Source organism: Nomia melanderi, chromosome 7 (assembly GCF_051020985.1).
Source record: "Nomia melanderi isolate GNS246 chromosome 7, iyNomMela1, whole genome shotgun sequence".
NCBI classification, from domain to species: domain Eukaryota; kingdom Metazoa; phylum Arthropoda; class Insecta; order Hymenoptera; family Halictidae; genus Nomia; species Nomia melanderi.
The window spans coordinates 18,062,782-18,086,203 of NC_135005.1; the positions used below are offsets into that span (position 1 = coordinate 18,062,782).

The 23,422-nt window shown below is 46.9% G+C and overlaps 1 protein-coding gene across 8 annotated transcripts in view; it reads left to right on the forward strand.

Moving 5' to 3' along the window:
- The window catches only part of tty (tweety), a 50,809-nt gene that overhangs the window by 12,348 nt on the left and 15,039 nt on the right, over positions 1-23,422 (forward strand). For 5 of the 8 annotated variants that reach the window (XM_031972195.2, XM_076369316.1, XM_076369315.1 and 2 more), the window contains exon 2: positions 19,744-19,952. In XM_031972195.2, coding sequence (XP_031828055.1) covers positions 19,815-19,952 — 138 coding nt within the window. In that variant the 5' untranslated portion in view covers positions 19,744-19,814. Of the gene's footprint in view, positions 1-8,443; positions 9,522-19,743; positions 19,953-23,422 lie in introns of those variants that run through there. The other 3 variants (XM_031972197.2, XM_076369314.1, XM_031972198.2) reach the window with 3 other exon arrangements.

Sequence of the window (23,422 nt, forward strand, 5' to 3'; positions counted from 1 at the left end):
CGATCGCGTTAGCCCCGGCTCGTTCCGAGAGGCCAACGAGTCGTTCGCGCGAACGAAATTTCTAGTTTTCCAGTTCGTCGAAGGTAAATTAATTTCCCGCCCGCCGCGACGCGAAACGAAATATCGAAATCCCCGGCGAACCTCTCGAACCTATTTTCCAATGGCATTTTCTAAAGCGGTTCTTCTAAATTCGACGCGAGTCAACGATTATTGGGACCTGTTTATTCTGTACGTGTTCCTGAGCATTTCGGTGTTTTCATCGCAGACCGTGGAACGATCAAAAGGCGAGGAGGATTAATCGAGTTGTTTGAGAATGTAGAACTTTGAAATGAGCTGCTCGCCTTGGAACATCGAGGCGCACTACTACAGGTTTTAAACTGAATTTAATTAGACACCTTAGTTTCCCTTCGAACCGACATTTAACCCTTAGCGCTCCAGATGGTTTTGTAATTGATCGGCAACTGCAACTAATTTTTATGGTATCTATAGTGAAAATGAAAAATGCTGTAACATTCCTTCGATCTTTCTCCACAAAAAGCATGAAATTAATTTCCCACGTAAACTGTCAACCGAATAGTATTTCCCAAATTGTTTATACATTTATCAGTCTCTACGAGGTTCGAGTCTGGCCCCGATAGCATCCTCTTCTCGCGAGCTCCTCGTACTTCCGGGTTAATGGCTTCCCTCGGATATTTATTTTACGCCGGGCGCGAGATTTATCGCGGACAAGAGCGCATAAAGGGACAGCGAGCGAGCGCGCGCGATTCTTTATCCCGCGTCTGAAATTGTTCGGGAACGAGGGAGAACGGTGGCCACGTTCTACGCTTGTCCCGCGACTTTGAAATATGCAAGAATTCACGGTGCACTGGGAATATGGACACGTTCGGCTCTCACCGTGGCGCTCGCAGTCGAACCGTCACGTTGCTCGAATTCCTTTTAACTCGTCGATCCCGCGGATCGGCACGATCGACTCGCCGTTTCTTTTTTATCCGACACATACGACGAGAAAATTCGTTCAGACAGGATCGTACCAGGGAAATTACGCTATCCAAAGTTCCCCGCCGTTTTTTCCTCTTCGCACACTTTCGTTCGTCTTTCGGAACGGTGGAATTTTAATGCCGAAATTTCATAATTCCAGTGTTTCCTTTGGAATCATCCATACGGTTGCGATAAGCAACCTTAGCATTTCCACTGTTCGTTCTATAATCACGATTGAAACTCTCGCAAGATTTCTAATTTAGTCTAACAATCGCCATGGAATGAACTAATGAAGTAGATCCGTCGAATCGTTCGAAAAATCGCGGAAATCCGAGGAACTTACAGGATTTCAAAGTCGAAATGCTATTTTGCCATCGCAGATCGACGTCGTTCACGTTACCCGCAAGTTCAACAAGCAATTCGTCAACGTCCGACCGCGCGAACGATTAACAACTCCGATCAGACGCGATTCGATCGATCCATTGTTTCGGGTCCCGGCGATATTCGTCGCGGCCTCCGTCCCGGAGCGCCGCGTTCCCATTGAGGAACTCGATTCGGTATTTGCATTCCGTAACCATTCCTCCGACGACATTATTGGTTCCTCAGGGGTGAGGTCGGCGGCTTACGGGGTCAGAATAATATGAAGTATTGAAAGGGAGGGCCCGCAGACGTCTACCGCGAATAAGGAAACCCCTTTGAAGATTTAAACAGTATTTGCGCCGGGGCTGGAGCCCCGTTCCTCTTTTCTCCTCTCTTTCCTCCGTCTTCTGCCGTTCTGTTTCTGGTCCGAGGCTTGCCAAGGAAGCGAGAGATAGAGATTAATGCAGGAAGCTGGCTGTGCGGCGGTGCCAAAGGGACCGCAATTATAATGCCGGTTCCTCGCTGATTTCACGTTTTTGCCGATCTTTCAGGTGATCCCCATTACCAGCGCGTTCCAATTCTCTATTCTCTGGGAGCCGGGTTTTCCCGTAGAAACGGAGATAATTCCAGACCGCTAATCTCACGTTTAGACGAATTATATTTCCACGCGAATTTATTTATGTTCTTTCGTCGTAATAAGGACCTTTATGGAAATTCAACTCGAGAGCGCGATTAGAAAAATAGAGAAGTGAGAAATTTTCTTTTTTTCGTAATTTTCAGTTAATGATCGGAAATAGCAGTGGAAAGGATATGGTTCAGTGATCTAGGGGTAAGATATTCACGGCGATTAAAATACCGAAGTTATTTTCATTAACATGTTGATTGCCACGCTGCTCGCGCTCGCCCGTTCCGGACGCCACTTTCATTGTACTTTCATTTATATTTATTAACCTCTTCAAGGCCACCGGCACGTTGCTGCGTAACGCGTGTGTACATGCACTTGATTTTAATTTCACGTCGGAATGCCGCGTTAGCGTTTCGACCGGTGAAAAAATTCAAGTTCGCTGCGCGTAGATCCTCAGATGGAATATTTCCGTACGGTCGCTGGTATCCATAAATTTTCCTCGGATCGATTTAATTATTCTCAATGGACTCGCGGTGCCACGCGAATTACATTCAGCCGATGGATTACGGACAAAAATAGAAAAGGAACAGAGGAAGATTAAGCAATTTCATCTCGTTAATTTTTTCCTGTCTCGATGCTGGAACCTTGAAATAATATCTCCACGTGCCCGATTTAATCAAAGCTCCAAACCGTTTCTTTCCTCGTCGACTCAACCCCAGTTTCAGAGATCCCGTCGATTCGACGGATGTTGCATTTCGATTTACATGTGTCATCGTCCATTTCTCTGAGAACCGTACAACAAAATACTATACATCAGTACAATAATATTGCATTTCGTTATATTCTTATACATTAATATCTCAATTAACATTAAAACAACCCACGATTTCTTCTTTCCGCAATTATCAGAAAGATAACAGACGTTTCCCTGATGAATTACCGAAGAAATTTAGCAGCACTCAGACAGAATCATAAATTAATTAGTCTCAGTAGACAGAGTTTCTACCGAGGAATTTCAAAAAGTCAGTTTATCCGCTCGGCAGTTTTACTGTTAAGTACTTGTTTCACATTTAACTTCGCATAAAACCTAAAAACGAGACAGATCGTACGCGACACAGAGAGATAGAGGTAGAGTGAGAGAGAGAAAGGAAAAGAGAAGGAGAGAAAGAGGGAGATGGGAAGCGCAACGACTTCCGCCGATCGATTTCTGCGCTCGCAGTTAACTCCCTCGGGCTCTCCTTTATGCCACGCCTAGGCGCTCGATATTTTCGCCTTTTGTCGCCGCCGACTGGAAATCTATTCCATCGATCGAAATCGTCGACGATATCGCCGGCGATCTACCGCATCTCGAACCGAATCGCATCCGAGTCCTGTCGCGGAGCTCTCTCCGAGACCTTTCGATAGCGGACACACGGTTTCCGTCGCGCTAATGGCGGCTAATGAATCATAACGCATGATTCAGGGAGGAGGATATCTCCTTTCACTCGGGCCTCTTTAACTGCCGGCCGTCGTGACGATTTCCTCTCTGCGTTTCGGCTCGCTGCACACACTGTGGCTAAACATCCGTTTTCCGGATAAAACTGAATAACTGAACGCTAGATTCGCGGAACCCGTCGATTCGACGGATATCGAGCGCTTTAAAGATTCTTCGGTAACAGTTTGATTTACCCCTTTGCACTCGGTAGTATTTCGCTGGAAATACTTAACACTTTCTAACTAGAAGATGATATTTTTTTGAAATTAACTCAAAGAGAAATCGCAAGTAATTGTCGAAGTAAGTAAGTAATTATTAAATATCAAATTTTATCATTTTACTTCGTCAAATCAGGTGACTGAGAGTCACCTCTCGAGTGCAAAGGGTTAACAGTTGGTTTCCATTAGTCCAATTATGCGAATACATAATCTACATAGACTTTTCTAGGAACAATAGAATAAAGTGTAGAATGAACGTCCGTAAATCTAGTATTCAAAAGTATGAGTGATACAAATGATTTAGAGAAAAGTTGTAAGGTATAGAGGTGGTTATATTTTTTTACACTATGCGGGATATTATGAAGTTTCTTCAATGACAATTGATAGTTGCGATATCAATGTTATATAGAGAAACGGGTTTCTTCGCGCGGAACTTGTATTATTCAAGTGAAAATCGTTTCGTATAGCAGACTACTCAGCGGCGCACTGGTAACCTTAGAGAACCTAGAGAGTCGAATCTAATAGAGAATGTTCAGCGAGAGTAACGAATGATTTCGAAGACTGGAGGAAACTCGATTTTCTCTTCGCGACTTAGAAATTACAGGCTGCAGCGGCAGATAAGCTACTCCAGATTCCTCGTTGCGGCGGGAAGAAACAGAGCGCGGAACACGGGAAAAGTAAACAGACGTAAGAGTTCTGCTCACTTGAATGGCCCCTGAAAGGCGCGGCGGAGGCCGCCGAAAAATCTCTGAAAACTCGCCGTGTTCGGAGTATTTAAAAACCGTCGGCGGAAACGAAACGAAACGAAACGAAACGAAACGAAAGAGAGCTGGCCGGCTCGCGCGAACTACACCTCGCGTTTCGGAAAAAACACACCGGAATGGAAATGAAATTCCTTTCTTCTCCCAGGCCGGTTCGGCTCCTTTTTCCCGCTTCCCAGTCGGTTTTAAAAGCTTTTTAAGAGTCAGCGGTTAATCCGCCGCGCTGTCGAAGCCGAACAAGAAGAGCGACGATGCGGGAATTAGGCCGCGTTCCCACTCGGACGAATTCGCGCGACATTGGAACACGAAATGCCACGTTGCTCTATACAATTGACAGAAACATATAAAATACAACGAATTTCTTCAGCGTAAAATCGATGGATGGTTGCAATATATATGAATCGAGTTGAAATTCGAAGGCATACCGTCGTCGAACAATCGTTTACGGTTCGAAAAGCGGCAAGAAAATTCGTTACAATTGTTACCGATGCAGTTCCTGCATTTGAATATTAACAATCCCCTCGGTGCAAGCGGGTAGGCAGCTTAACCACTGTCGCGCAATGCGGACACGTAAATCGTGAAAAATAGAAGTTCGCGTTAAAACAGCGTCTAAACCCGAGTGCACGGGCTCTCCGTCGTAAACGCGTGGGGATGATCGTAAAAAAGAGAGGGGAGCGAGGGAGAAGGAGGTCGAGAGGGAGACAGAGAAAGAGAGAGAGAAAGAGAGAGAGAGAGAACGCTTCACCGGGAAGCTTTCGATGCAATTTCATCGGGAATAAGGTATTTCTCCGGAAATGATACGAGAAAGAAGTAATAATTCCGAGTTGGCTGTAAAGCATACCATTCGATCGTAAAACCTAGTTATCGGGGATCCGGGGGGAATATTGTCGCCTTAAATTGTTCGGAGAAAAAAAAAAAAGAGAGGCCGACAGGGGGAGAGACGGAGATAGCGGGATCCAATAATTGGATGGCTGAGAAAATGATCTGTATTAAAGGAACAATTTACGAGCTGAAATGTCCGCGCGGAAAATTACTTGGAAATTTCGCGGTTTTCCGCGGGTTCGACTTTCGCCGGGCGAATCCGAACGGCTGAAACGACGCCGGATTATAGATATTTAAAAAGGGGTTGCGCGAGGAATTACGAGCGCGCGATAAAACCGCGCTGGGCTCGTTTAGCGGCGGCAGGTGCGCCCAACGATCTTCGGGAGTCGTTCCTCCCGGTAACAATGTCCACGATGGACGGGCAGGGGGGGGAGAAAAAAAAGAGGAAACATCGTTTTATCACTCATTCTCGGTGTATTCTGTCGTGCGTAATGACCCGAACGAAGCATTTCGGGATTGATGTACTTTAATACTTCCCTACTCGGAATCTATTATCCGCGACGTTCCCCTGAACACGTGGAAACTATACGAAGGCGATTGTTCGCGAGGTGAACGCTTCATTCGCGATTTACAATTGATTCCCCTTATCAAATCGAATGTTTCCATCGACAATCTTATTCGAATAGCTTCTCGAATCTCTGTAGATTGGTCTAGATAGAACGATTGTAAACCTGTATGATTTCCCACGTAAATTCCAGTGAGTTCCGTTTAAACGGGAATTCAATCTGAATATATGAAATTTCCGTGTCACAGTCAGCCGCGACGCGAGGCGTCGAATAAATGAGATTCATCCGACAACCGTCCTTCCGAAGGATCGCCGAAGAAATCTGGGTTAAAATGGAATACAGATCACGTCCCCGACAAACGCAGCCCCGAATGCATATTACTCGGCCATTAATCACCGCGGAACAGTGTTTCATTCCCGCGTCGAGAGCCGGCGACAAAGGTGAGAGCAGGATTATCGGAGTGATTTCCGTTTTCGTTGCAGCCCCGCGAAAGGGTTTCAGCTCACGTTCTCCCCTTCGACCCGGTTTCCAGCTGGAAATTTCCTAATTTATCGCGTTCGCGGGATCGAATGCGAGACGACTATCATCCGGGGGTGCGCGAGTTATCCGAGTTCGCCCTGAACTTTCCATCCCTCTGTGTCCCGATAATTGAAAGCTCGGGACAAAGCTTGGTCTCGCGATACACTCACCCACAAGCGAGCGGGCGAGCGAGCGCACGCTTGTCGCGTGTCCCAACATCCGTCGAGGATTCGCAACCCCTGCAACTTTCACGGGATCCCTCGTGTGTGTGTGGGTGATCCCCTTTCGACGCGGGCGGGCATTGTTAAACGCGACCGGGCGCCGCGGAGCCGGCGCGACGCATGCGTCCCTCGGCGAGCAGGAATGAATTAATACGCGCCGCGTTCAATTCGTCCGCGAAATCTCGGCCGAGAACCGCTCGGCGACGGACGATCGATCGATCGTGTTGCTTCGCGCCCGTTAGAAAGTATAATATCGACGATGCATGCGCTGATCTTGCGTCGCCACCCTTGTCGGCTCTGTTTCCGGGGAGTCCGCTTCGGAATTTCATCCCTTTAGAACGCAGTGTGTCAGCTTCTTGAAACCGGATTCATACTGGAACGTGTCAAAGAGCTTTTGATTTCCAACATTGCTAATTGCAATTAGATTGATCTACCGAAATTATTACACCACTCTCGATCTCGAGCAACGCTAATCTCCTCATAACACTGAAATCGTTATAATTAATATTCCTCCAATCTCATGAACCAAGAAATTTCAAAGAAAATCGTCGATACATAATTCGGAATCGCGAAACACACCCTCAGCCGGCACTCAATTTCCAGTAAACCCTTGACTCGCGTGTTCGCGTGCGTTACGAGGTCGCGAAAATCCCCTACGACCGGTTAACCGCTTCTCGTCCCGTTGGAAAGTTGCGGCGAGTTATGCCGCGGCATTTTAAAAGCCCGAAGGAGACCAGCCCCCTCCTCCCAGTTTAATATTGCAACCCCGTAAAAAGGAAATCATGCTAGCGGATTATAAGTTGGCCCGAGGCGGCGCGCCGCGCCGCGCCGCGACGCACGAGAGGGTCGCCGGCGACGGCGTTCTCTTAATCTTGAGCGCCACGGGGCCACGGGACATTATTAACGCTAAAAGCTCGTTGCAAATGAACCTCTGATGCCTAAGTACCCGACGGGTGCCGGGGAACCTGGCCGACTAGCTGTCGATACTTATCTCGCGGAATTGCAACGGGAAACTTGCCCGGTCTGAGACAATGAGAAAACTTTCGCGAATGAACCACCGTGTTCCACCTTCATCTCTCTCTCTGTATGTGTGTGTGTGCGTGTGTATGTATGTGGATCCCTTCTCTATGGGCGCCATATTGAGGGACCTTCGAAATTTTCTGGGGAGCTTTATTGTCGTTCGATCGTGAAGGTTCTTTTCATTGGGAGCTGCCGATTCGGGGGATGGATGAGTGGTTTTCGCTGGGACAGAGGGTTTTCGGGATTAACTCCTCGTCTTAGGGTCCCTTTCGCAGCTCTGCTTAGAACCATTTCGTTGCTTACCATTCAATGGAAGACGGAAGATACTCTGAGGTAACGTAAAGGAGGATTCAAGTAACTTACGGACTGGAAGTATTTCAAACCAAGAAATACTGTAACGTAGATAACCAGTAGAAACAAACTCACAGAAGCGACCTAGCACGATACTTAACGTGTTCATTGTAAATATTACATTAACAGTGGTAAAAACAATTAAATGATCTTCGCCGTATACGCGGTATTGCTTCGTTAAGGGCTGAAATGTAGCAACACGCACCGACTTGGCAAGCATTGACAAAACTAGGGCGATACAACGTTGTTTCCCCGAGCAACACTAATAAATCGATCATTCACCGAGGTAGGCCACACCTGTAACCTTGAACGGTCAACGTAAAACCCACGCTCGAACGTGTTCGTCCTTATCAACTCGAGAAGCAAATAAAAGCGTAAATTAACCGAATGCATCGCGCCTTATCTTCGAGCGTTATCAAACGCTACGCACACGCAGCCAGCCGGGAGAGAAAAATCTGAGCAAACTTTCCTAGATAATGGCCGACGTCGCCACTGAACCGAACTACATCGAAATCCCCAGTAGTTCGAACGGTCTGCCATCCGGTCCCCAGACGACTTCCCTCGTTCCCGCATCGGTGAAAATCAACCGGCGATATTATTCTATTACGACGTTCGACGAGCCGCCATTTTGCCCTTTTCGCTCCTGGAAAAAACACAAGCGACCGCGTCTCGATCTCGCGTGGAAGCGGGCGGAGCCCGGCGGGGGAAATTACGGCCGCGAAATAATTAATCGGTCGCGGGAGGGCCTCGGCCCCGTGCATTTTGATTTTACGCGAGCATTACCGTCGCCGGTGGAACAGAAATTGCAACGGTGCGGTTCGTTTTCATTCATATATAACGACTTTAGTTTAGGAACGGTAACGCTGATGTTATTTTAATTTTGAATGGTAATAGTTTCCGCAGTGCACCGGCGAGGATCGTTTTGATTTGCGTGCAACAGAGTTCGACAATAATGTGATTACTTTAACTTCGAGGATCGGCAGCGTTACCTTCGCAGTGCGCCGCTCGAACAGTTCCGAGATGAATTAAACAGTTTTCCTGGGAACTGTGAGTGCTATCATTGGAAAATTTGGTTTTCGTATTGTTCTGTAGTGTAGCATTTAAGCGCAACTGTTCTTTCTGTAAATAGTCATTGATTCGACGCTGAATAGTACTGGAAGATGTCGTCGTTATGATTTAACGGTGTGGTATTCGAATCATCCGCGTATCATTCAAGGTGACGTTACGCGATTCTCCTTTCGCTTCTGAGACAGTTCGAATTCTGTCGATCACCACCTTTTCAATCATCGAAACGATGCACAACGCCGTCGCCGCTAGACTGAGCTGGCACTCGCGAGCGAATCGAGCCGCGCGTGACTCAGAGTCCGGCGACACGCGATTAACGCAGGAAAAATTCGCGCGACTCCCTTCGTCGCTAATTCCGTTTCAATTAGTCGACAGTGGATCGTATTCCGCGAACCGTGAACTCGCGATCGACAGGGAGAAGGTGTTCGGGGAGAAGGAAGGAATTCTCAAGGAATTCTTAAAGCTTCGTGTCGTTTGATCGATGATTCTTGGTGGAAAAGTCAGCGATTTCGATAGAGGATCCTTCTTTTCATGGAGTCAGGTATGAATTAATGAAATTGATTATGTCGAACGGTGCGTGTATCACTCGAGAACGTCGTGGGAACAGAATGTTGTGTTGAAAAGCGGAGGAAAGTACGGTAGAAAGTAGTCTCCAGGTTTAACAAAGGAACTCGCGTATTAGAATTGAACGCGGATAATTCTTCGGAGAACGAGAAGTTCAACGAAGCTGAGGTTGAAAGAAGTTTTCCTTCCCGCGTCGGCGCGTACCGCGGGGTAAAAGTAAAATGAAACTGCACTGAATTATATTAATTCTCGCACTTTAGATTTTTCTGAAGATTCTTTCACGCCGCGAATACTTCGAGTTCCGCAGTCTGGCCACGAGATAATGCATCCTCCTTCAATTACCGTGATTCATAGGGTCACACTTTTAACCGGCGCTGTGTGCTTTAGATAAACTTGACGTTGCAAGCGATAAGGAACTTTTAATGCGAATAATTTGTATATAGAATCATATTCGACGGTAATTGAGGATTCTCAATGAGGATTTTAACCGGCTGGCTCGGAACAACGCGTTCACACGTAATTAAAGTCTCCAGGCAAAAGTGCAGTTCGTTTTCATCCCCTCAAGCCAGTGCAACGTTGTTCTACAACTTCGAAGCACATTTAATGATTACCCTTCGTTAAGCATCGCAAAATTACCTAACCAAGACCTTCAGTAATTTATTCAATTACATACTATCCCATTGTCGTTTCTCTCGAATGTATATAAATTACAATGAAATTTCCATCGGAGATATGTTAATCCACAAAAACAAATGAAACATCACTTGAAACTTCTGTCATTCTCACAGAAAGCATAGAAATGTTTTAAATGCAAAAATACTTTTCTCCGTCTAACGATAGTATAACAGAATACAAAACAGACCAGTCGAAAGAAAAGGCAAAATGGCGGCGTCCGTAGCACGTGGAGCCGATCGGACAGCCATGAATGGCGGGAAAGATAGGCGAGGCTCGACGCAAAAATCGGCCCCGAGGAAAACTGCGATGCGCGGCAAAAAGTGTAGCCCGATAAGATAATCCCGACCGGTTGCGGAATCGTTGTCTCGTTACAAGGGACCAGCAGGGGAAACAAGAAACGTCGAATCGTTTCCTGACGCGTTCACCGCGCGGAACTCTTCTTTTTCCCTCCCCCCTTTCTCTTCCTTTTCGTTTCTCTCCGACCGCGCACGGCACACCGCCTTTTTATCCAAGTTTTTCTCGAGCAACTTCATTTTTTCCGCGCGGCGCGCTCGTACGAAAATAATTAACACGTTCGCCGGCGACACACCTTGCACGCGTTTCACCGCGTGTTTTGTTACTTCCGTTTCAGCGTGCGCACCGCCGCCGCCGGTGAGGACCGTTTAATCGCCGGACTGCGGCGTTTTATGGAATTTCCCATTAACATTCCCGGGTGAAATGGGAAAACGGTAAGGGTTCGACCGGAATCGGCGACGGTTTTGTTCCATTTTCGATCGGACGGCTCCGCGAGCGCGAGGAGATGGATTCTTTTGTTGGTTTTTCTATGAAACAGTACTCGGGGTCGAAGATAATTTATCGATCGCATGCGAGTGCCTCGAGAGGTGGAACGGTGGTAAAAAGGTAATGACGGTGCACTGTCCGGTGGTGTTCGTGCTTTTATATCGGCTGGAAATACGAATTTGGATTATAAACGGAAAATTGCGGTGTTTATTCGTTGTAATCGTTCACGGAGGCAAGGACGATCGTATAATAGTGGGAACGAAACGGATAATAACAGTGATCCATTTATGGTGCTCGCGTTCGTTCGAAATATGAAATTCAATTACGAATAAAACGAATTTCGAGATTTTCCTCCGGCCGTTGGAAAGACGCGAAAACACGTGAAAACGTTGAGCGCGGCGCTGGGAGCGGTTCAACAACCTCCGGTCTCAGTCGATGCATTTCTTCGAGTTGAGCGTCTAAAGCGGTTCGCCATTATTTCCTATAAATAGCGTCGAATTAGGACGAAGGAAGTACATCGTCAACGAGCCCGAGAGAGAGAATCATTCTAATAACATAATTGCCTTGTCTCTGTGTCGGTCAGTTAAGCGGCCCGCGTAATTCTTCCCAGCTTGTTGACGGAAACAAATCCGGTAACCGGCGAGAAGTGCCGGGGGAGCTTTCATTTTCACATCTCGCGCCGGCTTTACAGATTCCGACACCGATTTCTTTGAAACAACGTTTCCCGACGCTCCAGAATATCACGGATCCCGTTTCCGAGAAAGGGACTGCGATTTTACTTAAGTTAGAAGGAATCTCTATATCGCTGCCTTAACGATGCAAGCCATAATCGGAGGACATTTTGTTCAATTCCAGTTTTCGAAGTTAACGATGGTTCACTGAATTTTATGCAATGCTTACGTCATAGAAATACGCGGATTATTAACGACTTTCGTAACAGAAGCTACGCGGAAGTCTATTTTTCTCTGTTCCTCTCCATTTCCCACCGTCTCTCTCTACCGAAAATTTCGCGTTTCGCGAACACGCGAAGATCCCGGGCTCGGCACTCTCGACTGCGGGATAATAACCAATTCCAATGAAATTCCACGGATTCAATAATTCATGCCACCACAATTACGAACCGACCACAATTAATATTTAACACGCGTCACCAGAATACTGGCACCCCTCAAAACTCCGGCATAATCGCTCGCGGTCCAACCCTCGTCAACGTCGTTCCAAAAGCGATTTCAACACTCCGGCGCTTGTTAGCGTAGAACTGTAACACGGTAGTCCAGTTTCCGTCGCGTGTTCACTAGTCCGTACATGAAACGACAAACGCGCGACTCTTTCGCTCCGGAATATAGCTCGTAAACGTTAAACGTCATTATACCGGGTGGATCGGAACGTTTCGCGTCGGTTCCACAGTCGCCTGGAAGTTGTTCGATACAACTAACAGAGAACGACGAATAAATTCAATCCAATTGTTACTCGCGAATAACAAATTCAATTCGTAATATATTCGGAATTCACCCTTAATAAATAAATTGAATTTATTTCGGATAATTCTTCAGAATTAATTCTAAATTCACAGAAAACGGAAATGACACTGTCTGCCTATTAGCCGAATTTACAGATGCGAGTGAAAAATAACGAATAATGGTTTCCCACGCGAATAACGGACAACGAGTAACTCGAGTCACAGAAAACCGAATAACGGTTAATTGTTCATTCGTTATTGTTGCTCGAACGAAGTTCCACTCGAATAATGGCCAACGCTGGATGCCTGCATCAATTTCAATCTTGTTTGCTAATGCAACTACACGCGAACTGTTTCCCGTGCACCCACGGCGTTTAACCTCGCTGCCCCGCGCCGTAGGAATGAAAAATTCAACCCGCGGAACGATCCGACCCCCTTTTTTCGTCAAGATTCATCGACCCCGGTTTCCCTCGCTGGATATGAACAGCCCGACTCCTTCCAGCGGGATATTCCAGAACCGGCGCATCGATTGGAACTAATAAATCAATTGATCGAACGGCGCACCGAGTGCCCTGTCTAATTGGAGTATCTTTATTTGGCGAGTCGACGAGTGGAAAAATGGCCGCCGCGGAAAATTGATTTCTAGATTGGACAAGCGAGCGTTGTAAATTGCGAAATTTCAGCCTCGTAACGGTAGGAATTAGTGTCTCCGATAATAAGAGCGCTGGGAAACTTTCGTTGGCTCGGTACGAGGAGCTTTCTTATTTCAGCTCGTTCAATTTTAATCAACAGAATTCTCGGTGCAGCTGAGAAACTTCTGAATTCTCCGCGTCTGCGTTCCCCGTTCTCGCTTTTCCCATAAACATCCATCTCGTTGCTCGAAAAAAGCGACGTTCGCTGTAACGCGATTATCCGGCGGCAAATCCGACGGGAATTTTCATGCGAGCACGCTCCCGACTACGCTCGCCGTGAACGTGGAAAACAAATTTCGATCCCATTCGAATTTTCGCAGATTACCCCGCAATATTCCGCGTCCGCTGGAGCTCGTTCCGTCGAGCAGCGTCGTCCAGGAAGTCGTTCCGTTTAAACGCTCGCGTTTCCCTATCCCGCGGCGGCATCTGAAACTCATCCGCCCGCGGCGGACCGATTTTCCCGCGATTTCCCAACGACGGGGACCGCGTACCCGCATTGCGCGGCGTCGACCTTGCGCACGTGACTTGCGGATCGTGTGCGCGGCGAATTCTCCCTCTCATCTGTTGAAATAATTACATCGCGGCTGCGACGGGACGCGCGTGCAAATAGTTCCGTGGAGTTATTCGGGCCAGCGCCGGAGCACCGATCACCGCGGAATGCGCGACACAACCCTGAGGAACGGGTGACCCCGTTCCCGCGACGCGACCCGAGAATTCCCGTGTCCCGACACCGACTTGAGCACCAATTGTTGCTGGAACAATTGAAACCTCCGCTCTCGATCGCTATTGATTCAGTTTCGCGGGTAGGTTAGTGAGCGACTTCCTCGATATGTACCGGGTGAGATGGAACGGAGGGCGGTTAACCCTTTAATAATAACGATTCTTCGAAATGGAAAACCTTGAGCAGAAGATGAATTCTATATGGATTACTTAGGAGAAGTGGAAGCACGTTCAGATCTCTCGCTGTTTGAGTGATTAAATCATTTGTTCGACTTAGTATCTTAACCCGGTGAACTCTGTAGGCTTCAATATCGCACCAGTTGTAATATTAAATATTTTAATGAATCTTACTACCCTAAAATTATTCGATTTCCCACACATCCGAATTTTGTACTAAGAAGGAAAATAAAAGATCGAAGAATGTTATAGCATTTCTAGTTTTCGCTAGGAATACTATAAAAATTAGTTGCAGTTGCTGATAGATGACAAAACAACCTGGAGTGCTAAGGGTTAAATATGGAACTTTGATCTCCTTAAAATGGCATTCTTTTGCAAAGGGTTGAGTGGAAGGAAATTGTGTTTGCAAATGTGATTTTGTTGAGGTTTTGTGTAAGGATACAGTGTGTTCGATAAATTATTGGGATTGCGGAGGGTATTAGCGAATATGTTAATATATTGGATTATATTAGATTCTCTATGCAATTCTACTCGCGTTCCCATTGTTCTCGTAGTATATAATTCGATAGTTATCTCGTTCATAACCTAATACATCTGAGGCCACTTTGACCCGCATTCGCTACCCGCTTCACTGCTGGCGCATCCGGTGTCCGAGGGTTTAACCCACACACTTCGGTTTCTTCTTTCATAGGATCTTGTTATCCCTTAGAAACCATAGACCTGATGGGTCCTTGCTAACCGACTGCGTTTATCTTAATAACTAGCCCCTCGCTGGCATTTGCGAAAAAATATACCCCGATCATCCTTGCATTTAATCAACTGCCTGCTCCTTCAGCTTATCTAAGTTTCCTGCAGTCTCTTCGAAGCAACATCCAATTTCTATAAAATGATTACTTCAACTTTCAAATCAAAGTATATTTATTCGAATAAATGTTACTTTTTGATATTTCTTTGTAATAACACAATATTTCTGATCTCATTAGATAACTACATATTAAAACTGATTCGGAGTTGCTGGAAAGGTCATATTAAAAATTCTTCGGAGTGCAAAGGGTTTTTTTTGCATACACACCCAATCGCTTCCGCATTTTTGGTAAATATCCACAAAAGTGTGTTTAGCACCGAAACGGTTAAACAAAGGCGCAGAGCTGTATCAAAGAGACAATAGCAGGAACGAAATTCGGGAGGAAACGGGTTAACTCGGTTGCGCCGTTGCACATTGCGCCAGCCCAAAGGACACACGCGGAGCGTATTCAAAGAGAACACGGGATCCTTCGCCAGGAGCCGGGTACATTGTGTCAAGAGACCGAGAGCAGATGTAACACCGGTTCAAAAGCCGGGGCATATTTCCAGCCGTCCTTTTCCCACGCTCTTCCCCACCGCCGCGACGAAGTTCAAGAATGGACCTAACTTCCCTCCGACCCGCCCCCGACAGTTCCTTTTTCCGTTCTTCCTCCTCCGCCTCCTCCTCGGCCAGGCTCGCCTCGTCCTTTTTGTTCAAGATGCCCGCGCCTCGCCGGACCACCGTTTATAATTCCGGCGAAGACAAAGGGCTAGGCAAGAACACGAACGCGAGGTCCTTCCTCCCTCCACCCGCAGCTTTTTAATGCCGGATGCTGCCACCGGTCGGCCAATTTCCGCGGGAATTTTTCGCGGGGCAGGATGAACCGCGCGCCGCGAGCGTTGCCAGTCCTGAAATTAACTTCGGGAAAGGTTGCCGATTGTTGCTCGCTCTCCCGCGGAAGTTGTTCCGTCTATCCTTAATTGCCTTCGCTCTTGTTCCCCTCGTTTTCACGGGATCGATGGTATTGAAACGGTACGAGAAGCTGGTAGCATTTTCAGCCGTTAAGCCAGCGTTAAGTAGATTTTATCTTTTGATTTTCATCAATTTCAATGGAATACATTCTTTTTAGTTATTCAAGGATTCAGTTTCTTCTTTTCCAGTCGAGAAAGTTCTTCTTATAGCTCGAGTGTTGTATAATCATTTTAGAAACGTGGATTTTCTCGATGTTTCTTTTCCGTACTTAACTCCATGGCTTCCGAGCGACTCGCATTTATCAGTAACAAGGTTCCCGCGATATCGTCGGATTCGAAAGTGTCCGGGCGAAACAGAAACGCGGCTGACTTGGAAGCGATTAAGTCGATCAAACAATCGAGAAATTGAAGCGTCCCCTATTATCATCTCCATTGTGTCCTCCGGATCTGCTAACTCGAAGTTCCGCGAAAGTAATAATCGTAAGATCTATAATAACGATAACGCCGCGATAACAACAAGGCGAATCCATTGAATCCCAGCGCGTTTCCAAATCGCGAACACGCTCGTTCCGGTAATAACAGCCAAACGAATCGACCTGACACGATCGCCAACGACGCGAGCACACTTAACAAGAAACTCTCCTCCTCGTGTTCCTGTTGCAGCGCTCTCCGGCCCGCGTCCTTTCGCGAAGCGAGCGAGCGCGACCGCGAGATACGTAAACGAGATAAAGCGAAACCCGGGGAAAATTCGAAGCGCAATTGATAGTCTGGGGCGAATAACAGTCCGCCGCCGCATCTCGTTGACCCATTTCGAGGAATATCCTACCGGTTAACCATCAATTTTCCGCGGTATCGGCCGCGCTTAGTATTCCGCGCGGCGCTCGATTCGTCATTAAACGCTCGCCTTTTATCGCGCCGCGCGCCGGTTTGACTAAACTCTCTCGTCTCTCTTCTCTCGTCTCTCTTCCCGTTTCGTCTCGGTGGATTCCTACGCGGCGGAGATTATGGTCCTCGAAATCGACAGCGATGAAGGATATACGCGTGGGCGTGGCGCGGCTAAAGGATGGATGGAGGCCGTGGTTTCTATGTAAATTCGAGCCAAGAGGAAAGCTGCAACGCTGATCGAACACAGCCCGTCGTCCCGCAGGAAAATCCGTTTCCCCTTGTTCTTTGCGTTTCGGAGGGGGGGCATCGATCCCTCCCTCCCCCGCCGACACAGTGTAGTTTGTACTTTCTTTTCGACATTGTTCGCCATCCGCCCCCGCGCATATTTCATCGGGTCGGTATAGAACGCGTTACGGGGATCGCTTCGAGCAGCTTCTTACCGTCAGCCATATTTCCCGGATTTAATCTTTCGTACGGGAATAGCGGAGTATCTATAGATCGCGGGCTGTCCTTGATTCCGTCCTTTCGTGACTCTGGGATTCTCTTGTGCATTCGGGATTCGAGGATCGATTGATCTCTGATTTATCGATGAATCGCGAACATTCAAATTATTCGGGGTAGTATCACGTTTCTTAGATTAGCAGTTCGAAGTTAGCTGTTCATTCGGTTACCATTTTTCTGCTCTCTACAATCGAATAAACTGCGCAAACTACCAGAAGACCTAAATAACCCATCGGTTATCGCAGCGTTCATAACTCCTAACGAATCAACACGCTAATTACCGAGCACCATCGATTCCACGGAACCGTGACTCCAGTTTCAACCCACCCAGTAGATGGAAGATCCAACACGAACGTTCCATTTTTGCTGTTTTCGCGATGCTCGGAAACCGGTGTTGTTTACTAGACAGCCTAATATTTGACGGAGACCGATTACCCGATTTGCCGTGCAATTAAACCGACCACGAGCTATGTCGCTCGATATAATAGAAGGACAAAACAAAGAGGGAGAGAGAGAGGGAGAGAGAGCGGATGAAAGAGAGACAAAGCGAGAGACAGAGATGCAATTTTGGTATCTGGACAGCATTTACCTGCGTACGAATCGAATCCTGAATCGAACAGAGCTCTCTCTCTCTCTCTCTCTCTCTCTCGACGCGGTTTAATCTTTGTCAGATATCGTCGACGTCGGCCGATGCTCCGAAAACGCTTTGCCGGGACTGATTCAATTACGCTCGAAGCGGCGTTGTGGAAGCAACGAGCGCTTAATTAATGAAATCTGTGCCAGCTGCTCTGTTCCGTTCCACTCTCGCCTCTTTCTCCCTCGCTCTCTGCAGCTAGCCTTAAGCAGCCGACGATACCCAAGGACAGAACACGTGCTTCTCCCGGAAGTATCTCGAGATTCTTTTTAACGAATTATTAGCTTTCGTCGGCGAGCTGTTTGTCCATCAACGGGACCGTCGAAACGAGGCGCTGCGCCCTGTGCCACGTGTCGCTTAGACGGTCACGGTTTCGGGAAGAGAATTCGGTAACTCGGTTAAGTTTCAGGTTCCAGGTTCTTGCGACAGGAACTGTACCGAACCCACTCCGCCCGATCCGCTGATCTTAATGAAATTTCGATTAAAAAATTCTTGCTGCCGTTCGAGAATCTCATTACCGTTTCGCGTAAAGAATCGTATTTCACATTGTATTCTACGTGACATTTGAAATTCGGGACTCGTAACGATGAGATTGAAACAGAAACTGCAGAGTTCAAGTCTGAAATCTTTAGATTTCGTATTTGAAACCTTCAAACTCCGGCAAGCACATTCGAAAGAAACGGCCGGGACCGGTGACAATGGGCGTCATCAGTGCACGCGGTCTCCCGCGGATCGTAAAATGGAAAGAGAAAGATCCGTGAGAATCGCGAATACTTAAAACGAAAGCCACGAAAACGGGCGAGACCGTGGCGCGCGGTTCCAGGATCGCGAGGAACGTCGGAATTCATTATGCACGGTTAATTAATCATTAGCAGGGGCGAACCGGGGAATAAAAGCAGCGTATCCTTCTCGAATAGCCCCGGCATAATGCGATTTCTATCCGCGTTCTTTCCGCGACGATGGAACACGAAGTCCGCGGCGTGTTTCATCGAGCGAGTCCACTTCATCGCGGGATTCCTCCGCGTCCGTTTATTTATTTTTCCCCCCTTTTCCGCCCGCGAGTCTCTCCCGCATTCAGCGATATCGGCGATTTTCAGTTTCCTACGCGGTGTTCCGTTCCTCGGCGCCCGAGGCTCGCTGAAAGGACAAGCACCGCGTTAAAACGGTGGCCAAGGTAAACGATCTTCGATCAACATGCAGCGGTGCATCGGTAATCCTGTAAAGCGAAACTCATCCGCGATGCGCGACGGCAGAGCGCAACACCGCAGCAGCCCCTTTGATGAGTCCATAAAGGCCGCGTTTCCATCGGCGAATTAAAAATCTTTTATTAAAGTCCCCGGCTGCGTGCCGATCCCGGGAATCGTAAAAATCGTCGCGCATACTCGAGGAAGTTGCGGGATTCGAAGTTTCTTCCCGTCGAGAACTTTTCTCTCCGTAAAATCGATTTACCTCTCTCCATTGAAACACACCCTTGCTTTCGTTGCGCGTAATTAAGAAATAATATTGGGCTTACGATGAGTGTTCCAGTTGGAATTGTTCGAAACGATTATTTCTGACGCAGGCTCGGTAGGGAAGTGGGATGAATTGTTTGATCTGTTTCAACTAGAGATTTCATACGTGTCAATATTAAAAATATAAATTAAATATCTAATTGGATATGACTTCAATATCCATTTTCCTGCTAACGCGATTTTTATGACAGAGCTAAGTTTCAAGAAGAAATATGCGATCACAGAGTAATTATCAATAGTCTCCAGTCTATAGGGATAAATTGTTTAAAATAAAGGGTGACTATGTTTATTTAAATTTGCGCGCATACACCAGCGTAGCGTCCCCAATCTAGCAACGAGAAGGAAAGACAAGAAGCAGAAGAAGAAATGCTGGAAGCAACTCTTAACCCGTTGACTGGTTCTTGTTGCAGGCCTCGTAGCATGTCTTGACGAGTAGGAGGGGCTCTTCAACGGGGTTTTCGGCAGACAAGGGTTCTCCAAAATGGCGGGCGGTCAGCAGCTTCCCGAACAGTACACGGTACCGCTGCTCGCTAGGGTCTTCCACAGCCTGCCGCACCTCAACGTCTCTCTTCACTCGGTCAACAACACCTTCAATCCACATTCCGAAATCTACCTAGAGGTGAGTCGTCTATATTCAACCCTCTAAAAATACCTGGAGACCTCGCGGTTTTAACGTTTCTCTCGGAAAAGCTTCGCTGCTGAATTCGACGAAGATGTACCTAAAAGTTCTAGATAACTTCTCCATCTAGTTTCAGATTGGGTAAACTTATTCTGTCGTGAACCATTCGACTTACAAAAACTAATCGAGAATATTTAACTCGCGTGCTTTAGTGACCATTTTTTCGGTTCTACTTGTAACAAATAGCATCTCCATTGTTTATTAATTATTGAAACGTTAATAAGAACTGACGATTAGTACATGTAACGACGGACTTCGAGTAATTTCAAGAACTAATCGAGAATATTTAACTCGCGTGCTTTAGTGACCATTTATTTGGTTCCATTTGTAACAAATAGCATCTCCATTGTTTATTAATCATTGAAACGTTAATAAAAATTGAAGATTAGTCGATGTAGCGATGGACTTCGAGTAATTTCCCAATGGCGATCCGAGTAACACCGCGTGAAAGACGAAGAAACGTCGTTCGAATCGACAACACGTCGGTGAATCACGAAAATTCCCTAGGATTCGATGGCCGCCGCCTCCGTCGCTGACCCATCGACATTGCCGATCGGTATTTCGCCCGGTCCGGCAGAAATAAATCGCGTGTTGCACGGTTAACAGGATCGCGATAGCAATCCCCCGGCCCCAGCGCCGGCTAACATCGATATCCGAGCGCAATCCGAACTCCGGATCCGTTTTGGCGACGTTACAAAGCATTCCCGTTGACTCCGGACAAAATGGCCCCTCGATCCTGTCCTGGTCCTTCGTAACTGCCGGAAGATTCTTTGGCAACGGCGCTCACGGCTCGCCCATCGGAGGTATACACTCTAGAACTGGGACGAGCGTGAGATAATGGACGTCGAATGTCGAAACTTTAACTTGCTCCAAAACACCCGAGTATCTTTCATCAGTTGTTTTTTCGGGCAACGCGAAAGTTTCAACAGAGGCGTTGAATCCGAACGAGTTATAGCTCGGACAACTGCGAACGTTGCTTTGATTAAATGCTCGGTCCACTTGCAATTCATGGCGCTACTGGCAACTTTCGGGATTTACTCTGTGCTCCGTACAAAATGGAGACGACGCAGTAAACGCTGCAGTAGAATTGTCAACCCTTTGCACTCCAAAAATTTGTCTCTAGAAATATTCAAGAATAAGGGAAATAATGGTATTTTATTTCCACATTTCGCGTATCAACAGATTACTCAAGACTTAATGTTAAATAGAGGCACCTTTCGAGTGCAAAGGGTTAATCGTATTTGTAACGCATTAATTAAAATAATCCTACTGCGAGGATTTCTATTTTCTATATAAAACGGAAGTGTCGATGATTTAAGTACGTTAGAATTATTAACGTACTCATCGGTGGAAATACTCAGTTTCCGTTTCGCAAAGATCTCAGCTTAATTTTCGCGATAAGAATTAATTACCGCACGCGCGATGCCGAAGTGCGAAGATTATCTCCGAGCAGAGATCAATCTCGACGAGTTTCACCGTGAAGGAAAGAGAGTTTGCGTCTTTTAATCACAAAGTTGTCCCAATTAGTGGAAGAGAATATACTCGAAGAAAGAAGCGGACGTTATTCGATTCGACGCCACGCGTTCGACGCTCCGAACACGTTCGCTTTTGCCCCATCTGCTCGTTTTATCGATCAAGATACACACACACCTACAGCCGTGAATCATCTCATACCTTCCCCGAGGAGGATATCAACGTTTCACGTGTTCGAACGTGTTCCCGACGCTTTTCGACTCTTACTAAATAAGATATACACCGCACCGAAATTTTAATATCAACGCAACGTTGAAAATTCAATAATATTCCAATAATATTCAGAAGATCACAATTATCGTTTGACTGATCAGACTCTAGCAACTAATTTGACTGGGCGTCACCGGCGATCCCATAACTGTCACCGGAAGTCCAAATGCTAGTCATCAGTTGCCATAATAGTGAACGCGTTAACGGCTACTGCCACGTGACTTCGCTCGCCTCGCGCAGAATTCTAATCGGAAACAGAAGAATCCTAATCAGCGATTGGAACTCATTCGGATTGTTGAATTATTACTAATGCCAAGCCAGCCAAAGCAACAATGCCCAACGGTCGTATATCTCTGAACTAAACAAAGGCGACAGAAAGCCAACCAGATGTATCTGGATTCTGTCACGCGAAGTCAAGAGACACTATTCAACCTTTTGGCCGTTCGAGTCATTCCCGTTCGAGAACTTGAAAGAGCTACACGTGTTTCTCGAAGCCACAATAAAGTCACACTGTAAATACAGTTTCATTATTCAGTCACCCATTTCCGATACAATCGATTTCTATTCCAAATGTTCTTCAAGGCCAATTAGGAAAACATTGATTAACCCTTAGCAGTCCTCGAGTCAGACTATTTTATTTTATTGCAACCTCTACCTGTTTCAACAATTTTTTCTATATTTATTTGTAGTGTCACAATTGTACCATTTAAAGGTAACATTTCAGCGACTCCCAAATATTCTTGAATAAATAAATAGAGCGTCGTATTAAGCTGTAGTTGAATGAACGTCGACGTGAACCTCAAAGTGAGAAACCAAGAGCACTTCTGACCGCAAAGGGTTAACGGAGTTACCGATGTCAACCCTGATTCGAAAGAAGAGCGTCGACCCTACGAAATATTCTCGTGTTACCCTATAGCGTAAGAAAACCGTCGAGGTTTGACATAGGGCATGGCCGAAAAAAGGCGAAGGAACGTCTAATTGCTGGTTCGGGAACGATTGAGTCGCGCGGTGACTTTTCGCGGCGAGTTCCGAGTCACGGTCGGCCGTTCCGAAGAATAAGGAGGCCCAGACGCGAAGTCGGTTCCCGGGCAAGGCTCTCTTCCGGCAGTGTATTCCTGGTTTCTTGTCCCGGCGAGAGACGGCTGTCCAAAAGGCAGCGGCGAAAGCTTCTGGCATCGGGATGAGGATCATACGGTTCTTGGCGGTGGCAGAGTGACGAGTGGGGAGAAGCAGAGCAAGATAGAGGCAGAAAAAGAGAGAGAAAGAGAGAGAGGGAGAGGGAGGGAGGCTCGGTGAGAGGGCATTGGTAGAAGACAGGCCGGTAGAAAGGAAAAGAGAGAGACATAAGGATGATGATGAGGAACGAGAAGGAAAAGGACGCGGGAGAAACGCAGCTGGATGCCGCGAGTGCACGGGAATCCAAGCTGTGTGTAACTGGAAAGCACAATGCCCGGGAAAGCTCAAACAATGCACAAAGGCTTTCGTATAATGTGCCCGGCGCAACGTGTGGGCTTTAACGGGCTCGGGACGACGGACCGGTAACTACTGACAGCTGCGATGCGGCTAGAATCAGTGTACAAATGATCGGTAAATTAATGGGAATCGCTGATTCGGTTGTTTGCTAGAGTCTAAAGTGATTTCGTTGATCCCGCGTTACTCTGTCGTGT